General features: G+C 46.4%; 1 protein-coding gene across 1 annotated transcript in view; it reads left to right on the top strand.

The window, feature by feature from the left end:
* Nucleotides 1–19,512, top strand: part of LOC139379552 (collagen alpha-1(I) chain-like) — a 40,719-nt gene extending 21,207 nt beyond the window's left edge. The window contains exon 20 of the mRNA XM_071122368.1: nt 19,508–19,512. Within this exon, the coding sequence (XP_070978469.1) occupies nt 19,508–19,512 (5 nt within the window). The remainder of the gene's footprint in view (nt 1–19,507) is intronic.
* Nucleotides 19,513–22,619: the final 3,107 nt, after the last annotated feature.

Genomic DNA, 22,619 nt, shown 5'->3' with positions numbered 1-22,619 from the left:
CATCTCATATGTATATACTGTATTCTACTGTATTTTACTCATCTCATATGTATATACTGTATTCTACTGTATTTTACTCATCTCATATGTATATACTGTATTCTACTGTATTTTACTCATCTCATATGTATATACTGTATTCTACTGTATTTTACTCATCTCATATGTATATACTGTATTATATTCTACTGTATTTTATGCCACTCAGACAATGTTCGTCCTAATATTTATATATTTCTTAATTCCATTCTTTTACTTTTAGATTTGTGTGTAATGTTGTGAATTGTTAGATACTACTGCACTGTTGGAGCTAGAAACACAAGCATTTTGCTACACTCGCAATAACATCAGCGAAATATGTGTATGTGACCAATAACATCAGCTAAATATGTGTATGTGACCAATAACATCTGCTAAATATGTGTATGTGACCAATAACATCGGCTAAATATGTGTATGTGACCAATAACATCGGCTAAATATGTGTATGTGACCAATAACATCAGCTAAATATGTGTATGTGACCAATAACATCTGCTAAATATGTGTATGAGACCAATAACATCTGTTAACCATGTGTATGTGACCAATAACATCAGCTAAATATGTGTATGTGACCAATAACATCGGCTAAATATGTGTATGTGACCGGTTTGATTTGTTTTGATTTGAGAGGTGTTTGACTGGGATTAATCTAACCTTGAATAGCCACGACATCAGTAACAAGACCTTACTGACGAACCGACCGGTATCATCTCTCCGACCGGTGTCTCCACCCGTCGGACGGCACATTTCCTCCACCTGACGTCACGGGTTCCCCTCCTTCAGGCCGTTTTTAGCTGTGTCATTGCCAGGAGCAGAGGGACTCAACCCTGTTGCTAATCCGATTAGCAGAGAGGCTAATCAGGTACAGAAGGAGTGACTCACATCCCACAGGCATGCAGCTATCACCTGGCCCGATCTGCTGAGGTAGGGGAGAGGCTGAAAATGATGTCTCATTAAAATGTGTCACCTGGAGAGAGTGCAGGTACATTGCATCACGCGGGTAGAAACGTAATGATTACCTGTGGATGTGTTCCAAATGGAACCCTATTCTCAAGTGCACTAAATAGGGAATAGGGTGCAATTTGGGATCACGAGGGTTGTGATGCTACAGTAGTAAACTGAGCATGAGGTTGTGATGCTACAGTACAGCTACAGTAGTAAACTGATCATGAGGTTGGGATGCTACAGTATAGCTACAGTAGTAAACTGACCATGCGGTTGTGATGCTACTGTACTGCTACAGTAGTAAACTGATCATGAGGTTGTGGTGCTACAGTAGTAAACTGACCATGAGGTTGTGATGCTACAGTACAGCTACAGTAGTAAACTGATCATGAGGTTGTGGTGCTACAGTAGTAAACTGATCATGAGGTTGTGGTACTACAGTAGTAAACTGATCATGAGGTTGTGGTACTACAGTAGTAAACTGACCATGAGGTTGTGATGCTACAGTACAGCTTCAGTAGTAAACTGACCATGAGGTTGTGTTGCTACAGTACAGCTACAGTAGTAAACTGATCATGAGGTTGTGATGCTACAGTACAGCTACAGTAGTAAACTGATCATGAGGTTGTGATGCTACAGTAGTAAACTGATCATCAGGTTGTGATGCTACAGTTGTAAACTGATCATGAGGTTGTGGTGCTACAGTAGTAAACTGATCATGAGGTTGTGATGCTACAGTAGTAAACTGATCATCAGGTTGTGATGCTACATTTGTAAACTGATCATGAGGTTGTGGTGCTACAGTAGTAAACTGATCATGAGGTTGTGATGCTACAGTAGTAAACTGATCATGAGGTTGGGATGCTACAGTAGTAAACTGATCATGAGGTTGTGGTGCTACAGTAGTAAACTGATCATGAGGTTGTGGTGCTACAGCAGTAAACTGATCATGAGGTTGGGATGCTACAGTACAGCTACAGTAGTAAACTGATCATGAGGTTGGGATGCTACAGTATAGCTACAGTAGTAAACTGATCATGAGGTTGGGATGCTACAGTAGTAAACTGATCATGAGGTTGGGATGCTACAGTAGTAAACTGATCATGAGGTTGTGGTGCTACAGTAGTAAACTGATCATGAGGCTGTGATGCTACAGTATAGCTACAGTAGTAAACTGATCATGAGGTTGGGATGCTACAGTACAGCTACAGTAGTAAACTGATCATGAGGTTGTGGTACTACAGTAGTAAACTGATCATGAGGTTGTGATGCTACAGTAGTAAACTGATCATGAGGTTGTGATGCTACAGTAGTAAACTGATCATGAGGTTGTGATGCTACAGTAGTGAACTGATCATGAGGTTGTGATGCTACAGTACAGCTACAGTAGTAAACTGATCATGAGGTTGGGATGCTACAGTACAGCTACAGTAGTAAACTGATCACGAGGTTGTGATGCTACAGTAGTAAACTGATCATGAGGTTGTGTTGCTACAGTAGTAAACTGATCATGAGGTTGTGATGCTACAGTAGTAAACTGATCATGAAGTTGGGATGCTACAGTAGTAAACTGATCATGAGGTTGTGATGCTACAGTTGTAAACTGATCATGAGGTTGGGATGCTACGGTAGTAAACTGATCATGAGGTTGGGATGGGTCAGTACAGCTACAGTAATAAACTGATCATGAGGTTGTGGTGCTACAGTAGTAAACTGATCATGAGGTTGTGGTACTACAGTAGTAAACTGACCATGAGGTTGTGATGCTACAGTACAGCTTCAGTAGTAAACTGACCATGAGGTTGTGTTGCTACAGTACAGCTACAGTAGTAAACTGATCATGAGGTTGTGATGCTACAGTACAGCTACAGTAGTAAACTGATCATGAGGTTGTGATGCTACAGTAGTAAACTGATCATCAGGTTGTGATGCTACAGTTGTAAACTGATCATGAGGTTGTGGTGCTACAGTAGTAAACTGATCATGAGGTTGTGATGCTACAGTAGTAAACTGATCATCAGGTTGTGATGCTACATTTGTAAACTGATCATGAGGTTGTGGTGCTACAGTAGTAAACTGATCATGAGGTTGTGATGCTACAGTAGTAAACTGATCATGAGGTTGGGATGCTACAGTAGCAAACTGATCATGAGGTTGTGGTGCTACAGTAGTAAACTGATCATGAGGTTGTGGTGCTACAGCAGTAAACTGATCATGAGGTTGGGATGCTACAGTACAGCTACAGTAGTAAACTGATCATGAGGTTGGGATGCTACAGTATAGCTACAGTAGTAAACTGATCATGAGGTTGGGATGCTACAGTAGTAAACTGATCATGAGGCTGTGATGCTACAGTATAGCTACAGTAGTAAACTGATCATGAGGTTGGGATGCTACAGTACAGCTACAGTAGTAAACTGATCATGAGGTTGTGGTACTACAGTAGTAAACTGATCATGAGGTTGTGATGCTACAGTAGTAAACTGATCATGAGGTTGTGATGCTACAGTAGTAAACTGATCATGAGTTTGTGATGCTACAGTAGTGAACTGATCATGAGGTTGTGATGCTACAGTACAGCTACAGTAGTAAACTGATCATGAGGTTGGGATGCTACAGTACAGCTACAGTAGTAAACTGATCACGAGGTTGTGATGCTACAGTAGTAAACTGATCATGAGGTTGTGTTGCTACAGTAGTAAACTGATCATGAGGTTGTGATGCTACAGTAGTAAACTGATCATGAAGTTGGGATGCTACAGTAGTAAACTGATCACGAGGTTGTGATGCTACAGTTGTAAACTGATCATGAGGTTGGGATGCTACGGTAGTAAACTGATCATGAGGTTGGGATGGGTCAGTACAGCTACAGTAATAAACTGATCATGAGGTTGTGGTGCTACAGTAGTAAACTGATCATGAGGTTGTGATGCTACAGTAGTAAACTGATCATGAGGTTGTGATGCTACAGTAGTAAACTGATCATGAGGTTGGGATGCTACAGTATAGCTACAGTAGTAAACTGATCATGAGGTTGGGATGCTACATTAGTAAACTGATCATGAGGTTGTGATGCTACAGTAGTAAACTGATCATGAGGTTGGGATGCTACAGTACAGCTACAGTAGTAAACTGATCATGAGGTTGGGATGCTACAGTATAGCTACAGTAGTAAACTGATCATGAGGTTGGGATGCTACAGTAGTAAACTGATCATGAGGTTGTGGTGCTACAGTAGTAAACTGATCATGAGGCTGTGATGCTACATTATAGCTACAGTAGTAAACTGATCATGAGGTTGGGATGCTACAGTACAGCTACAGTAGTAAACTGATCATGAGGTTGTGGTACTACAGTAGTAAACTGATCATGAGGTTGTGATGCTACAGTAGTAAACTGATCATGAGGTTGTGATGCTACAGTAGTAAACTGATCATGAGGTTGTGATGCTACAGTAGTGAACTGATCATGAGGTTGTGATGCTACAGTACAGCTACAGTAGTAAACTGATCATGAGGTTGGGATGCTACAGTATAGCTACAGTAGTAAACTGATCATGAGGTTGGGATGCTACAGTAGTAAACTGATCATGAGGTTGTGGTGCTACAGTAGTAAACTGATCATGAGGCTGTGATGCTACAGTATAGCTACATTAGTAAACTGATCATGAGGTTGGGATGCTACAGTACAGCTACAGTAGTAAACTGATCATGAGGTTGTGGTACTACAATAGTAAACTGATCATGAGGTTGTGATGCTACAGTAGTAAACTGATCATGAGGTTGTGATGCTACAGTAGTAAACTGATCATGAGGTTGTGATGCTACAGTAGTGAACTGATCATGAGGTTGTGATGCTACAGTACAGCTACAGTAGTAAACTGATCACGAGGTTGGGATGCTACAGTTGTAAACTGATCATGAGGTTGGGATGCTACAGTAGTAAACTGATCATGAGGTTGTGATTCAACAGTACAGCTACAGTAGTAAACTGATCATGAGGTTGTGATTCAACAGTACAGCTACAGTAGTAAACTGATCACGAGGTTGGGATGCTACAGTTGTAAACTGATCATGAGGTTGGGATGCTACAGTAGTAAACTGATCATGAGGTTGTGATGGTACAGTAGTAAACTGATCATGAGGTTGTGATGCTACAGTAGTAAACTGATCATGAGGTTGTGATGCAACAGTAGTAAACTGATCATGAAGTTGTGATGCTACAGTTGTAAACTGATCATGAGGTTGGGATGCTACGGTACAGCTACAGTAGTAAACTGATCATGAGGTTGTGATTCAACAGTAGTAAACTGATCAAGAGGTTGTGATGCTACAGTAGTAAACTGATCATGAGGTTGTGATGCTACAGTAGTAAACAGATCATGAGGTTGTGATTCAACAGTACATCTACAGTAGTAAACTGATCATGAGGTTGTGATGCTACAGTAGTAAACTGATCATGAGGTTGTGATGCTACAGTAGTAAACTGATCATGAGGTTGTGGTGCTACAGTAGTAAACTGATCATGAGGTTGTGATGCTACAGTAGTAAACTGATCATGAGGTTGTGATGCTACAGTAGTAAACTGATCATGAGGTTGTGTTGCTACAGTAGTAAACTGATCATGAGGTTGTGATGCTACAGTAGTAAACTGATCATGAGGTTGTGATTCAACAGTAGTAAACTGATCATGAGGTTGTTATGCAACAGCTATGGTTTCATCTCTAGTATTGAACTACGCTGCACATGCAGGGAGTAAATGGCATCGATCAATAACTGTGCTGGATCTTGTTGCTCCACTATTGACATGCTGTCATTGATCAATACATTCTGTTATTAACACCACACAAGACCAGGGCCTAGTGGAAGGTACAGCAGAAATAGGAAATAGAAACATAGCACAGAGCTGGGAATCTGTCCCAAATGGCACCCTATTCCCTTTGTCTGATGGTAAGCTGTCGACCACACTATCTACCTAGAGAGTTTTCATCTGTATTTTCCGTAGCTGTTTACATACCACCACAGACTGATGCTGGCACTAAGACCACACTCAATGATCTGTAGTAGGCCATAAGCAAACAGGAAAATGCTCATCCAGAGGTGGCGCTCCTAGTGGCCGGAGACTTTAATGCAGGGAAACTTAAGTCAGTTTTACCTCATTTCTATCAGCAGTTAAATGTGCAACCAGAGGGAAAAGAACTCTGGACCACCTGTACTCCACACACAGAGATGCATACAAAGCTCTCCCTCACCCTCCATTTTGCAAATCATGACCATAATTCTATCCTCCTGATTCCTGTTTACAAACAAAAATTAAAGCAGGAAACACCAATGACTCGATCAATTAAAAAGTGGTCAGATGAAGCAGATGCAGGCTTCATCAATAAATGCATCGAGGACGTCGTCCACCACAGTGACCGTACGTGCATACCCCAACCAGAAGCCATGGATTACAGGCAGCATCCGCATCGAGCTAAAGGCTACAGCTGCCACTTTCAAGGAGCGGGACTCTAACCCAGAAGCTTATAAGAAATCCCGAAATGTCCTCCGATGAATTATCAAACAGGCAAAGCATCAATACAGGACTAAGATCGAATCGTACTACAACGGCTGTGATTCTCGTCAGATGTGGCAGGGCTTGCAAACCATTACAGACTACAAAGGCAAGCACAGCCGAGAGCTGCCCAGAGACACAAGCCTACCAGACGAGCTAAACTACTTCTATGCTCGCTTCGAGGCAAATAACACTGAAACATGCATGAGAGCACCAGCTGTTCCAGAAGTGAGTAAGTGAGTAAGACCGATGCGAGTAAGACCTTTAAACAGGTCAACATTCAGAAGGCCGCAGGGCCAGACAGATTACCAGGACGTGTACTGCGAGCATGCGCTGACCAACTGGCAAGTGTCTTCACTGATATTTTCAACCTCTGCCTATCCGAGTCTGTAATACCAACATGTTTTAAGCAGACCACCATAGCCCCTGTGCCCAAGAACACTAAGGTAACCTGCCTAAATCACTACTGACCCGTAGCACTCATGTCTGTACCCAATGAAGTGCTTTGAAAGGCTCAAATCAACACCATTATCCCAGAAACCCTAGACCCACTCCAATTTGCATACCGCACCATACAGATCCACAGATGATGCAATCTCTATTACACTCCACACTGCCCTTTCCCACCTGGACAAAAGAAACACCTACGTGAGAATGCTGTTCATTGACTACAGCTCAGCGTTCAACACCATAGTGCCCTCAAAGCTCATCAATAAGCTAAGAACCCTGGGACTAAACACCTCCCTCTGCAACTGGATCCTGGCCAGGCACGACTCCAACACCATCATTATGTTTGCCGATGACACAACAGTGGTAGGCCTGATTACCGACAACAATGAGACAGCCTATAGGGAGGAGGTCAGAGACCTGGCCGGGTGGTGCCAGGACAACAACCTCTCCCTCAACGTGATCAAGACAAAGGAGATGATTGTGGACTACTGGAAAAAGGGGACTGAGCACGCCCCCATTCTCATCAACGGGGCTGATGGTGTCCACATCACCAACAAACTAACATGACCCAAGCACACCAAGACAGTCGCGAAGAGGTCACGACAAAACCTATTCCCCCTCAGGAGACTGAAAAAATGTGGCATTTATACTCAGATCCTAGAAAGGTCCTACAACTGCACCGTCGAGAGCATCCTGACTGGTTGCATCACTGCCTGGTATGACTACTGCTCGGCCTCCTACCGCAAGGCCCTACAGAGGGTACTGCATACGGTCCAGTACATCACTGGGGCCAAGCTTCCTGCCATCCAGGACCTCTATATCAGGTGGTGTCAGAGGAAGGCCCTGAAAATTGTCAAATACTCCAGCCACCCTAGTCATAGACTGTTCTCTCAGCTACCGCACGGCAAGCGGTACCGGAGCACCAAGTCTAGGTTCAAGAGGCGTCTAAACAGCTTCTACCCCCAAGCCATAAGACTCCTGAACAGCTAATCAAATGGCTACCCAGACTATTTGCATTGCCCCCCCCCCTCTTTACACCGCTGCTAGTCTCTGTTGTTATCATCTATGCATAGTCACTTAGATAACTCTACCTACATGTACATATTACCTCAATTACCTCAACTAACCGGTGCCCCCGCACATTGACTCTGTACCAGTACCCCCTGTATATAGCCTCCACATTGACTCTGTACCGGTACCCCCTGTATATAGCCTCCACATTGACTCTGTACCGGTACCCCCTGTATATAACCTCCACATTGACTCTGTACCGGTACCCCCTGTATATAGCCTCCACATTGACTCTGTACCAGTACCCCCTGTATATAGCCTCCACATTGACTCTGTACCGGTACCCCCTGTATATAGCCTCCACATTAACTCTGTACCGGTACCCCCTGTATATAGTCTCCACATTGACTCTGTACCGGTACCCCCTGTATATAGCCTCCACATTGACTCTGTACCGGTACCCCCTGTATATAGCCTCCACATTGACTCTGTACCGTACCCCCTGTATATAGCCTCCACATTGACTCTGTACCGGTACCCCCTGTATATAGCCTCCACATTGACTCTGTACCGGTACCCCCTGTATATAGTCTCCACATTGACTCTGTACCGGTACCCCCTGTATATAGCCTCCACATTGACTCTGTACCGGTACCCCCTGTATATAGCCTCCACACTGACTCTGTACCGGTACCCCCTGTATATAGCCTCCACATTGACTCTGTACCGTACCCCCTGTATATAACCTCCACATTGACTCTGTACCGTACCCCCTGTATATAGCCTCCACATTGACTATGTACCGTACCCCCTGTATATAGCCTCCACATTGACTCTGTACCGTACGTATATAGCCTCCACATTGACTCTGTACCGGTACCCCCTGTATATAGTCTCCACATTGACTCTGTACCGGTACCCCCTGTATATAGTCTCCACATTGACTCTGTACCGGTACCCCCTGTATATAGCCTCCACATTGACTCTGTACCGGTACCCCCTGTATATAGCCTCCACATTGACTCTGTACCGGTACCCCCTGTATATAGCCTCCACATTGACTCTGTACCGGTACCCCCTGTATATAGCCTCCACATTGACTCTGTACCGTAACACCCTGTATATAGCCTCCACATTGACTCTGTACCGGTACCCCCTGTATATAGCCTCCACATTGACTCTGTACCGGTACCCCCTGTATATAGCCTCCACATTGACTCTGTACCGGTACCCCCTGTATATAGCCTCCACATTGACTCTGTACCGGTACCCCCTGTATATAGCCTCCACATTGACTCTGTACCGTAATACCCTGTATATAACCTCCACATTGACTCTGTACCGTAAAACCCTGTATATAGCCTCCACATTGACTCTGTACCGTAATACCCTGCATATAGCCTCCACATTGACTCTGTACCGTAATACCCTGTATATAACCTCCACATTGACTCTGTACCGTAATACCCTGTATATAGCCTCCACATTGACTCTATACCTGTACCCCCTGTATATAACCTCCACATTGACTCTGTACCGTAATACCCTGTATATAGCCTCCACACTGACTCTGTACCGGTACTGTCATGTATTGTCATGTTGTGTCTTTCTGTCCTTTCCTTTCACCCTGTCTCTCTCTGCTGGTCGTACTAGGTTACCGTTTCTGTCCCTCTTTCCCCCAGCTGTTCCTTGTCTTCTCTGACTACCTCATTCACCCCTTTTCCCACCTGTTCCCTTTTTCCCTCTGATTAGGTCCCTATATCTCTCTCTGTTTCTGCTCCTGTCTTTGTCGGATTCTTGTTTGTGTTTCTCATGCCTGAACCAGACTATCGTCGTGTTTGCTGCAACCTTGTCCTGTCCTGTTGGAATCTGCCTGTTCATCTAACCTTGTCCTGTCCTGTCGGAATCTACCTGTCCATCTGAGCCCACGTGTGTTCATCATTAAAGAAACTCTGTTTTTGTTAATTCGCTTTTGGGTCCTCATTCACGCACCGTAACAGAAGAGTCCGACCAAGAATGGACCCAGCGACTTCGGATCCTCTCCACTCAGCCGTCGAGATCCAGGGAGCGATGCTAGGCAGACACGAGCAGGAATTGTCTGCTGCTCGACATGCCGTTGAGACCCTGGCCACCCAAGTCTCCAACCTCACAGAACAGGTTCACCATCTCCGCCTCGATCCACCGGCCACTTCCAGGGCTTTCGAATCTCCGGAGCCCAGAATCAATAACCCGCCGTGTTACTCTGGGGAGCCCACTGAATGCCGCTCGTTCCTCACCCAGTGTGATATTGTGTTTTCTCTCCAGCCCAACACTTACTCCAGGAGCACTGCTCGTATCGCCTACGTCATATCTCTCCTTACTGGACGGGCTCGTGAGTGGGGCACGGCAATCTGGGAGGCAAGGGCTGAGTGTACTAACCAGTATCAGGACTTTAAGGAGGAGATGATACGGGTTTTTGATCGATCTGTTTTTGGGGAGGAGGCTTCCAGGGCCCTGTCTTCCCTATGTCAAGGCAATCGATCCATAACAGACTACTCTATTGAGTTTCGCACTCTTGCTGCCTCCAGTGGCTGGAACGAGCCGGCTTTGCTCGCTCGTCTTCTGGAGGGTCTCCGCGCAGAGGTAAAGGATGAGATTCTCTCCCGGGAGGTTCCTTCCAGCGTGGATTCCTTGATTGAACTCGCTATTCGCATTGAGCGACGGGTTGATCTTCGTCACCGAGCTCGTGGAAAGGAGCTTGCGTTCTCCGTTGCCCCCCTCTCCGCATCACTACCATCTTCCTCTGCCGGCTCGAGAGCTGAGCCTATGCAGCTGGGAGGTATCCGCATCTCGACTAAGGAGAGGGAACGGAGAATCACCAACCGCCTCTGTCTCTATTGCGGTTCTGCTGGTCATTTTGTCACTTCATGTCCAGTAAAAGCCAGAGCTCATCAGTAAGCGGAGGGCTACTGGTGAGCGCTACTACTCCTGTCTCTCCTTCAAGATCCTGCACTACCTTGTCGGTCCATCTACGCTGGACCGGTTCGTCAGCTTCCTGCAGTGCCTTAATAGACTCTGGGGCGGAGGGCTGTTTTATGGACGAGACCTGGGCTCGGGAACATGACATTCCTCTCAGACAGTTAAGGGAGTCCACGGCCTTGTTCGCCCTGGATGGTAGTCCTCTCCCCAGGATTCAGCGTGAGACGCTACCTTTAACCCTCACTGTTTCTGGTAATCATAGCGAAACCATTTCTTTTTTAATTTTTCGTTCACCTTTTACACCTGTTGTTTTGGGCCATCCCTGGCTAGTTTGTCATAATCCTTCCATTAATTGGTCTAGTAATTCTATCCTCTCCTGGAACGTCTCTTGTCATGTGAAATGTTTAATGTCTGCTATCCCTCCTGTTTCCTCTGTCTCTTCTTCACAGGAGGAGCCTGGTGATTTGACAGGGGTGCCGGAGGAATATCACGATCTGCGCACGGTGTTCAGTCGGTCCAGGGCCACCTCTCTTCCTCCACACCGGTCGTATGATTGTAGTATTGATCTCCTTCCGGGAACCACTCCCCCCCGGGGTAAACTATACTCTCTGTCGGCTCCCGAACGTAAGGCTCTCGAGGATTATTTGTCTGTAGCTCTTGACGCCGGTACCATAGTCCCCTCCTCCTCTCCCGCCGGAGCGGGGTTTTTTTTTGTCAAGAAGAAGGACGGGTCTCTGCGCCCCTGCATAGATTATCGAGGGCTGAATGACATAACAGTGAAGAATCGTTATCCGCTTCCTCTTATGTCTTCAGCCTTCGAGATCCTGCAGGGAGCCAGGTTTTTCACTAAGTTGGACCTTCGTAACGCTTACCATCTCGTGCGCATCAGGGAGGGGGACGAGTGGAAGACGGCGTTTAACACTCCGTTAGGGCACTTTGAATACCGGGTTCTTCCTTTCGGCCTCGCTAACGCTCCAGCTGTCTTTCAGGCATTAGTCAATGATGTCCTGAGAGACATGCTGAACATCTTTGTTTTCGTTTACCATGACGATATCCTGATTTTTTCACCGTCACTCCAGATTCATGTTCAGCACGTTCGACGTGTCCTCCAGCGCCTTTTAGAGAATTGTCTTTTTGTGAAGGCTGAGAAGTGCACTTTTCATGCCTCCTCCGTCACATTTCTCGGTTCTGTTATTTCCGCTGAAGCCATTCTTTCTCAGCGCTCCCTCTCTGACGACAAGGTCCACCCATGCGCGTATTTTTCTCATCGCCTGTCGCCGTCGGAACGTAACTATGATGTGGGAAACCGCGAACTGCTCGCCATCCGGTTAGCCCTAGGCGAATGGCGACAGTGGTTGGAGGGGGCGACCGTTCCTTTTGTCGTTTGGACTGACCATAGGAACCTTGAGTACATCCGTTCTGCCAAACGACTTAATGCGCGTCAGGCGCGTTGGGCGCTGTTTTTCGCTCGTTTCGAGTTCGTGATTTCTTATCGTCCGGGCTCTAAGAACACCAAGCCTGATGCTTTATCTCGTCTCTTCAGTTCTTCAGTAGCCTCCACTGACCCCGAGGGGATTCTCCCTGAGGGGCGTGTTGTCGGGTTGACTGTCTGGGGAATTGAGAGGCAGGTAAAGCAAGCGCTCACTCACACTCCGTCGCCGCGCGCTTGTCCTAGGAACCTTCTTTTCGTTCCCGTTCCTACTCGTCTGGCCGTTCTTCAGTGGGCTCACTCTGCCAAGTTAGCCGGCCACCCTGGCGTTCGGGGTACGCTTGCTTCCATTCGCCAGCGTTTTTGGTGGCCCACCCGGGAGCATGACACGCGTCGTTTCGTGGCTGCTTGTTCGGTCTGCGCGCAGACTAAGTCCGGTAACTCCCCTCCTGCCGGCCGTCTCAGGCCGCTTCCCATTCCCTCTCGACCGTGGTCTCACATCGCCTTAGATTTTGTCACCGGACTGCCTTCGTCAGCGGGGAAGACTGTTATTCTTACGGTTGTCGATAGGTTCTCTAAGGCGGCTCATTTCATTCCCCTTGCTAAGCTTCCTTCTGCTAAAGAGACGGCACAAATCATCATCGAGAATGTTTTCAGAATTCATGGCCTTCCGTCAGACGTCGTTTCGGACAGAGGTCCGCAATTCACGTCTCAATTTTGGAGGGAGTTTTGCCGCTTGATTGGGGCTTCCGTCAGTCTCTCTTCCGGCTTTCACCCCCAGTCTAACGGTCAAGCAGAACGGGCCAATCAGACTATTGGTCGCATCTTACGCAGTCTTTCTTTTCGCAACCCTGCGTCTTGGTCAGAACAGCTCCCCTGGGCAGAATACGCCCACAACTCGCTTCCTTCGTCTGCGACCGGGCTATCTCCTTTTCAGAGTAGCCTCGGGTACCAGCCTCCGCTGTTCTCATCTCAGTTCGCCGAGTCCAGCGTCCCCTCCGCTCAGGCTTTTGTCCAACGTTGCGAGCGCACCTGGAAGAGGGTCAGGTCTGCACTTTGCCGTTATAGGACGCAGACTGTGAGGGCTGCTAATAAGCGTAGAACTAAGACTCCTAGATATTGTCGCGGTCAGAGAGTTTGGCTCTCCACTCAGAACCTTCCCCTTAAGACGGCTTCTCGCAAGTTGACCCCGCGGTTCATTGGTCCGTTCCGTATTTCTCGGGTCATTAATCCTGTCGCAGTTCGACTTCTTCTTCCGCGATACCTTCGTCGCGTCCACCCGGTCTTCCATGTCTCCTGTATCAAGCCCGTTCTTCGCGCCCCCGCTCGTCTCCCCCCCCCCCCCCCCCCCATCCTTGTCGAGGGCGCACCCATCTACACGGTCCGTAGGATTTTGGACATGCGTCCTCGGGGCCGTGGTCACCAGTACCTCGTAGATTGGGAGGGGTACGGTCCTGAGGAGAGGAGTTGGGTTCCCTCTCGGGACGTGCTGGACCGTGCGCTGATCGAGGATTTCCTCCGTTGCCGCCAGGTTTCTTCCTCGAGTGCGCCAGGAGGCGCTCGGTGAGTGGGGGGGTACTGTCATGTATTGTCATGTTGTGTCTTTCTGTCCTTTCCTTTCACCCTGTCTCCCTCTGCTGGTCGTACTAGGTTACCGTTTCTGTCCCTCTTTCCCCCAGCTGTTCCTTGTCTTCTCTGACTACCTCATTCACCCCTTTTCCCACCTGTTCCCTTTTTCCCTCTGATTAGGTCCCTATATCTCTCTCTGTTTCTGCTCCTGTCTTTGTCGGATTCTTGTTTGTGTTTCTCATGCCTGAACCAGACTATCGTCGTGTTTGCTGCAACCTTGTCCTGTCCTGTTGGAATCTGCCTGTTCATCTAACCTTGTCCTGTCCTGTCGGAATCTACCTGTCCATCTGAGCCCACGTGTGTTCATCATTAAAGAAACTCTGTTTTTGTTAATTCGCTTTTGGGTCCTCATTCACGCACCGTAACAGGTACCCCCTGTATATAACCTCCACATTGACTCTGTACCGTAATACCCTGTATATAGGCTCGCTATTGTCATTTTCCTGCTGCTCTTTAATTACTTGTTACTTTTAATTCTTGCTGTTATTTTATTTAAATGTTTTTAATTTTCAAACTGCATTGTTTGGTTAGGGGCTCGTAAGTAAGCATTTCACTGCAAGGTCTGTTGTATTCGGAGCATGTGACTAATAACATTTGATTTGATGTAGTGCACTGCTTTTGACCAGAGCCCTATAGGGACCTAGTCCCTTATTAGTGCACTACAAAGGAAATATTAGGGTGCCATTTGGAAAGCATGCTTGGCCTGTTATAAAAATGGTGAGCAGCTCTTTCTGCTGACTCCCTCGTATTGATAAGAGGTGTACTGATGCGGGCCGAAAGCAAAGTGGGCCATCAATCCAATCCAATATCGTCTTTCTGTGATCAATGAAAACTGTGAGCGGTCTAAGAGCGTATTGCACTGTAGCCGGATCCTCAGCTGCATTCTTAATGCATATTGTCTTTTCATACCATAGGCTGGTTTAGCTAGTTTGGTTATAAAAAAAATATATATATAAAAATAAAATATATATATATCTATGTTTATCTGAAATAAAACCTGGTCTGCTGACATGACATGATGAAGGTCTTTGTGTTTATGCATCAGAAATTATTTTAAATATATATTTAAAAAAAATTCAAACATCATCTTTGAGTATGAGATCTGTCTCCTCAGGTTAACTCTCTCCTCTCTATCCCAGTCATATACAGTGCCTTGCGAAAGTATTCGGCCCCCTTGAACTTTGCGACCTTTTGCCACATTTGATGGGAAGATGGATGGAGCCAAATACAGGACCATTCTGGAAGAAAACCTGATGCAGTCTGCAAAAGACCTGAGACTGGGACGGAGATTTGTCTTCCAACAAGACAATGATCCAAAACATAAAGCAAAATCTACAATGGAATGGTTAAAAAATAAACATATCCAGGTGTTAGAATGGCCAAGTCAAAGTCCAGACCTGAATCCAATCGAGAATCTGTGGAAAGAACTGAAAACTGCTATTCAGAAATGCTCTCCATCCAACCTCACTGAGCTCGAGCTGTTTTGCAAGGAGGAATGGGAAAAAATGTCACTCTCTCGATGTGCAAAACTGATAGAGACATACCCCAAGCGACTTACAGCTGTAATCGCAGCAAAAGGTGGCGCTACAAAGTATTAACTTAAGGGGGCTGAATAATTTTGCACGCCCAATTTTTCAGTTTTTGATTTGTTAAAAAAGTTTGAAATATCCAATAAATGTCGTTCCACTTCATGATTGTGTCCCACTTGTTGTTGATTCTTCACAAAAAAATACAGTTTTATATCTTTATGTTTGAAGCCAGTTCAAGGGGGCCGAATACTTTCGCAAGGCACTGTATATCTATGTTTATCTGACATAAAACCTGGTCTGCTGACATGAGATGTTGAAGGTCTTTGTGTTTATGCATCAGAAATGATTTTAAATACTTTTTTTTTTTCAGACATCATCTTTGAGTATGAGATCTGTCTCCTCAGGTTAACTCTCTATCCCAGTCATATATAATGACATCTGTCTCCTCAGGTTAACTCTCTATCCCAGTCATATATAATGACATCTGTCTCCTCAGGTTAACTCTCTCCTCTCTATCCCAGTCATATATAATGCCATCTGTCTCCTCAGGTTAACTCTCTATCCCAGTCATATATAATGACATCTGTCTCCTCAGGTTAACTCTCTCCTCTCTATCCCAGTCATATATAATGACATCTGTCTCCTCAGGTTAACTCTCTATCCCAGGCATATATAATGACATCTGTCTCCTCAGGTTAACTCTCTATCCCAGTCATATATAATGACATCTGTCTCCTCAGGTTAACTCTCTATCCCAGTCATATATAATGACATCTGTCTCCTCAGGTTAACTCTCTATCCCAGTCATATGTAATGACATCTGTCTCCTCAGGTTAACTCTCTCCTCTCTATCCCAGTCATATATAATGACATCTGTCTCCTCAGGTTAACTCTCTATCCCATTCATATATAATGACATCTGTCTCCTCAGGTTAACTCTCTCCTCTCTATCCCAGTCATATATAATGACATCTCCTCAGGTTAACTCTCTATCCCAGTCATATATAATGACATCTGTCTCCTCAGGTTAACTCTCTATCCCAGTCATATATAATGACATCTGTCTCCTCAGGTTAACTCTCTATCCCAGTCATATATAATGACATCTGTCTCCTCAGGTTAACTCTCTATCCCAGTCATATATAATGACATCTGTCTCCTCAGGTTAACTCTCTATCCCAGTCATATATAATGACATCTGTCTCCTCAGGTTAACTCTCTATCCCAGTCATATATAATGACATCTGTCTCCTCAGGTTAACTCTCTCCTCTCTATCCCATTCATATATAATGACATCTGTCTCCTCAGGTTAACTCTCTCCTCTCTATCCCAGTCATATATAATGACATCTCCTCAGGTTAACTCTCTATCCCAGTCGTATATAATGACATCTGTCTCCTCACGTTAACTCTCTATCCCAGTCATATATAATGACATCTGTCTCCTCAGGTTAACTCTCTCCTCTCTATCCCAGTCATATAAAATGGCATCTGTCTCCTCACGTTAACTCTCTATCCCAGTCATATATAATGACATCTGTCTCCTCAGGTTAACTCTCTCCTCTCTATCCCAGTCATATATAATGACATCTGTCTCCTCAGGTTAACTCTTTATCCCATTCATATATAATGACATATGTCTCCTCAGGTTAACTCTCTATCCCAGTCATATATAATGACATCTGTCTCCTCAGGTTAACTCTCTATCCCAGTCATATATAATGACATCTGTCATCTGTCATCACAACACCATGGAAGGGGATGATGTCATCACAACACCATGGAAGAGGATGATGTCATCACAACACCATGGAAGGGGATGATGTCATCACAACACCATGGAAGAGGATGATGTCATCACAACACCATGGAAGAGGATGATGTCATCACAACACCATGGAAGAGGATGATGTCATCACAACACTATGGAAGAGGATGATGTCATCACAACACCATGGAAGAGGATGATGTCATCACAACACCATGGAAGGGGATGATGTCATCACAACACCATGGAAGGGGATGATGTCATCACAACACCATGGAAGAGGATGATGTCATCACAACACCATGGAAGGGGATGATGTCATCACAACACCATGGAAGGGGATGATGTCATCACAACACCATGGAAGAGGATGATGTCATCACAACACCATGGAAGAGGATGATGTCATCACAACACCATGGAAGGGGATGATGTCATCACAACACCATGGAAGGGGATGATGTCATCACAACACCATGGAAGAGGATGATGTCACCACAACACTATGGAAGAGGATACTTGTTTTCCAGCACTGATGTGGTGTCGGGTCGGCGTTATATAACCCAGCTGTGAGTCCATGTGATATCCAGTGGTCCCTGGACCCGGTCCGTCCTCCTGGCATTATAATAATGTCCTGTCACTTAGAGTATTAAACACTTCAGTCAGGACCTTGGCTTCCTGAATGCAGGCCGCTCCCACCGTCCGCATCCCAGAGATCCCTGCTCTCCTGGGAGTGAAACCCGAGCGGCCTGCGGGTGTCGGCCACTCCTTTGGGGGTCTGTCCCAAACGGCATCCTATTCCCCTGCATAGTTCTCTACGTTTGATCATGGTCCATAGGGTATAGGGTGCCATTTAGGATGCACTCCTTATGTTTCCCCTCTGCCTGCTGCGATACAAGATGGCTGTCATAGTAGCCGCATAGCAGCATCGCGGCCTCTGTCGAGTTCTGCGTTCTTTCCAAAGGACTATCGACTATGTTCCAGCTCCTCCACCCCTCCGTTCCACTCCCACGAGGCTGTCTATACGTCAGGCTTGGCTCGTGAGACCATGGCATCTGTCCTGGATCCCTGTACGGATCCTTCTTCCCTCTCCAGGACAGGTTTTTTTGGGGGGGCGGACAGCTGTCGGGGATGGAATGCTTTTCTGTTCGCTATGCAACAAAAACACACAAAAATAAGCAAGTCCTGCAGGCTCTAGTTTTGTCTTATCTTGATTATTGTCCAGTCTTGTGGTCAAGTGTTGCAAGGAAACACCTAGTTAAGCTGCAGCTGGCCCAGAACAGAGCGGCACGTCTTGCTCTTCATTTTGATCAGAGGGCTGATATAAATAAGAGTTGAGGAGAGACTGACTGCATCACTTCTTCTGTGTTGAAAATCCAAAATTGTTTTCATAGTCAACTCACACACAGTTCTGACACACACACTTATCCCACCCGACATGCCACCAGGGGTCTTTTCACAGTCCCCAAATCCAGAAGAAATGTAAGAAAGCGTACAGTATTATATAGAGCTATTATTGCATGGAACTCCCTTCCATCTCATATTGTTCTAGTGAACAGCAAACCTGGTTTCAAACAACAGGTAAAGCAACACCTCTCCCCTGTTTGACCCAGATATTTAGTGTGTATTGATATGTAAACTATGTGTGACGTTTTAAATGGACTGTATGTAGTTCTGTCCTTGAGCTGTTCTTGTTTATTCATGTTCTGTATTATGTTTCATGTTTCGTGTTCTGTGTTCTGTGTTCTGTGTTCTGTGTTCTGTGCTCTGTGCTCTGTGCTCTGTGTTCTGTGCTCTGTGCTCTGTGCTCTGTGCTCTGTGCTCTGTGTTCTGTGTTCTGTGTTCTGTGCTCTGTGTTCTGTGCTCTGTGTTCTGTGTTCTGTGCTCTGTGCTCTGTGTTCTGTGTTCTGTGCTCTGTGCTCTGTGCTCTGTGCTCTGTGCTCTGTGTTTTGTGCTCTGTGTTCTGTGCTCTGTGCTCTGTGCTCTGTGTTCTGTGTTCTGTGTTCTGTGTTCTGTGCTCTGTGTTCTGTGCTCTGTGCTCTGTGCTCTGTGCTCTGTGCTCTGTGTTCTGTGCTCTGTGCTCTGTGTTCTGTGCTCTGTGCTCTGTGCTCTGTGCTCTGTGTTCTGTGCTCTGTGTTCTGTGCTCTGTGCTCTGTGTTCTGTGCTCTGTGATCTGTGCTCGGTCTACAGACTAGAGACCATTAGACACGTTGTCAGACGGTCAGTGGGACTGTGTTGTGGAGAGAGAGAAGGTTACGGTCAGTGGGACTGTGTTGTGGAGAGAGAGAGAGAAGGTTATTGATAGTAATGTGTTGCTAGGTCTACAGACTAGAGACCATTAGACACGTTGTCAGACAGTCAGTGGGACTGTGTTGTGGAGAGAGAGAGAGAAGGTTATTGATAGTAATCTGTTGCTAGGTCTACAGACTAGAGACCATTAGACACGTTGTCAGACGGTCAGTGGGACTGTGTTGTGGAGAGAGAGAAGGTTACGGTCAGTGGGACTGTGTTGTGGAGAGAGAGAGAGAAGGTTATTGATAGTAATGTGTTGCTAGGTCTACAGACTAGAGACCATTAGACACGCTGTCAGACAGTCAGTGGGACTGTGTTGTGGAGAGAGAGAGAGAAGGTTATTGATAGTAATCTGTTGCTAGGTCTACAGACTAGAGACCATTAGACACGCTGTCAGACGGTCAGTGGGACTGTGTTGTGGAGAGAGAGAAGGTTATTGATAGTAATCTGTTGCTAGGTCTACAGACTAGAGACCATTAGACACGCTGTCAGACAGTCAGTGGGACTGTGTTGTGGAGAGAGAGAGAGAAGGTTATTGATAGTGATCTGTTGCTAGGTCTACAGACTAGAGACCATTAGACACGCTGTCAGACGGTCAGTGGGACTGTGTTGTGGAGAGAGAGAGAGAAGGTTATTGATAGTAATCTGTTGCTAGGTCTACAGACTAGAGACCATTAGACACGCTGTCAGACGGTCAGTGGGACTGTGTTGTGGAGAGAGAGAGAGAAGGTTATTGATAGTAATCTGTTGCTAGGTCTACAGACTAGAGACCATTAGACACGTTGTCAGACGGTCAGTGGGACTGTGTTGTGGAGAGAGAGAAGGTTATTGATAGTAATCTGTTGCTAGGTCTACAGACTAGAGACCATTAGACACGTTGTCAGACAGTCAGTGGGACTGTGTTGTGGAGAGAGAGAGAGAAGGTTATTGATAGTAATCTGTTGCTAGGTCTAAAGACTAGAGACCATTAGACACGTTGTCAGACAGTCAGTGGGACTGTGTTGTGGAGAGAGAGAAGGTTATTGATAGTAATCTGTTGCTAGGTCTACAGACTAGAGACCATTAGACACGTTGTCAGACAGTCAGTGGGACTGTGTTGTGGAGAGAGAGAAGGTTATTGATAAGAAACCAAAAAGGTCATAAACTCTAAGACTTGTGTTGGATGGTAATGTTGGATGGTAATGTTGGATGGTAATGTTGGATGGTAATGTTGGATGGTAATGTTGGATGGTAATGTTGGATGGTAATGTTGGATGGTAATGACTAGCAGCTGGACAGAGAGACACGTTGAAGACTGAAGACATTAACCTCAGTAACAACCATCAAAACAAATGCATCGTACAGCCTGAGCAGTCGTACAGCCTGAGCAGTCGTACAACCTGAGCAGTCGTACAGCCTGAGCAGTCATACAGCCTAAGCAGTCGTCCAACCTGAGCAGTCGTCCAATCTGAGCAGTCGTACAACCTGAGAAGTCGTACAACCTGAGCAGTCGTACAACCTGAGCAGTCGTCCAACCTGAGAAGTCGTACAACCTGAGCAGTCGTACAACCTGAGAAGTCGTACAACCTGAGCAGTCGTACAACCCGAGCAGTCGTACAACCTGAGCAGCCGTACAACCTGAGCAGTCGTGCAACCTGAGCAGTCTTACAACCTGAGCAGCCGTACAACCTGAGCAGTCGTACAACCTGAGCAGTCGTACAACCTGAGCAGTCTTACAACCTGAGCAGCCGTACAACCTGAGCAGTCGTGCAACCTGAGCCGTCGTACAACCTGAGCAGCCGTACAACCTGAGCATTCGTTCAACCTGAGCAGCCGTACAACCTGAGCAGCCGTACAACCTGAGCGTGAAGCAAGGGGTGTGTCCAAAATGGCGCCCGTTTCCCTACACAGTAGCGTTAGGGATCTGAGACACCACCCCTTGTATGTGGCCATTCTAGAGAAGAGCCTATAGACGGATGGTTGCTATGTGAGTTTGATGCAGCATGACATTTCCCTGTATAGCCGCCTGGCTTGTCCTCACAGCACGGCCGAAGCCTCCATCTTCCCCTGCGTCTGATGTGAAGCCAACATCTGAGAGTCAGAAGCAGGAAATCGGGGGGGGGGGGGGTCGATGTGTTGGTGGGGACTTGGTAAGATAGCAGGGCTTTCATACTGATAAAGTTCTGACTCTATATTTCACACATCACATGGCGTATAGAGGTGAAATGCATCAGGGCTATAGAGCAGAAAACATGGTGGTCTGGTTGAGATGGGACCAGACCACAACATGGAGACCGGGTCAGGGAGATGGGACCAACCACAGCATGGAGACAGGGTCAGAGAGATGGGACCAGACCACAGCATGGAGACAGGGTCAGAGAGATGGGACCAGACCACAGCATGGAGACAGGGTCAGAGAGATGGGACCAGACCACAGCATGGAGACAGGGTCAGAGAGATGGGACCAGACCACAACATGGAGACAGGGTCAGAGAGATGGGACCAGACCACAACATGGAGACAGGGTCAGAGAGATGGGACCAGACCACAGCATGGAGACAGGGTCAGAGAGATGGGACCAGACCACAGCATAAAGACAGGGTCAGAGAGATGGGACCAGACCACAACATGGAGACATGGTCAGAGAGATGGGACCAGACCACAACATGGAGACATGGTCAGAGAGATGGGACCAGACCACAACATGGAGACAGGGTCAGAGAGATGGGACCAGACCACAGCATGTTGACAGGGTCAGAGAGATGGGACCAGACCATAACATGAAGACAGGATCAGAGAGATGGGACCAGACCACAGCATAAAGACAAGGTCAGAGAGATGGGACCAGACCACAACATGGAGACAGGGTCAGAGAGATGGGACCAGACCACAACACGGAGACAGGGTCAGAGAGATGGGACCAGACCACAGCATGGAGACAGGGTCAGAGAGATGGGACCAGACCACAACATGGAGACAGGATCAGCGAGATGGGACCAGACCACAACATGGAGACAGGGTCAGAGAGATG

This window comes from Oncorhynchus clarkii, chromosome 21 (assembly GCF_045791955.1).
Source record: "Oncorhynchus clarkii lewisi isolate Uvic-CL-2024 chromosome 21, UVic_Ocla_1.0, whole genome shotgun sequence".
Lineage (NCBI taxonomy): Eukaryota > Metazoa > Chordata > Actinopteri > Salmoniformes > Salmonidae > Oncorhynchus > Oncorhynchus clarkii.
This window is presented reverse-complemented; position numbering and strand designations above follow the sequence as displayed.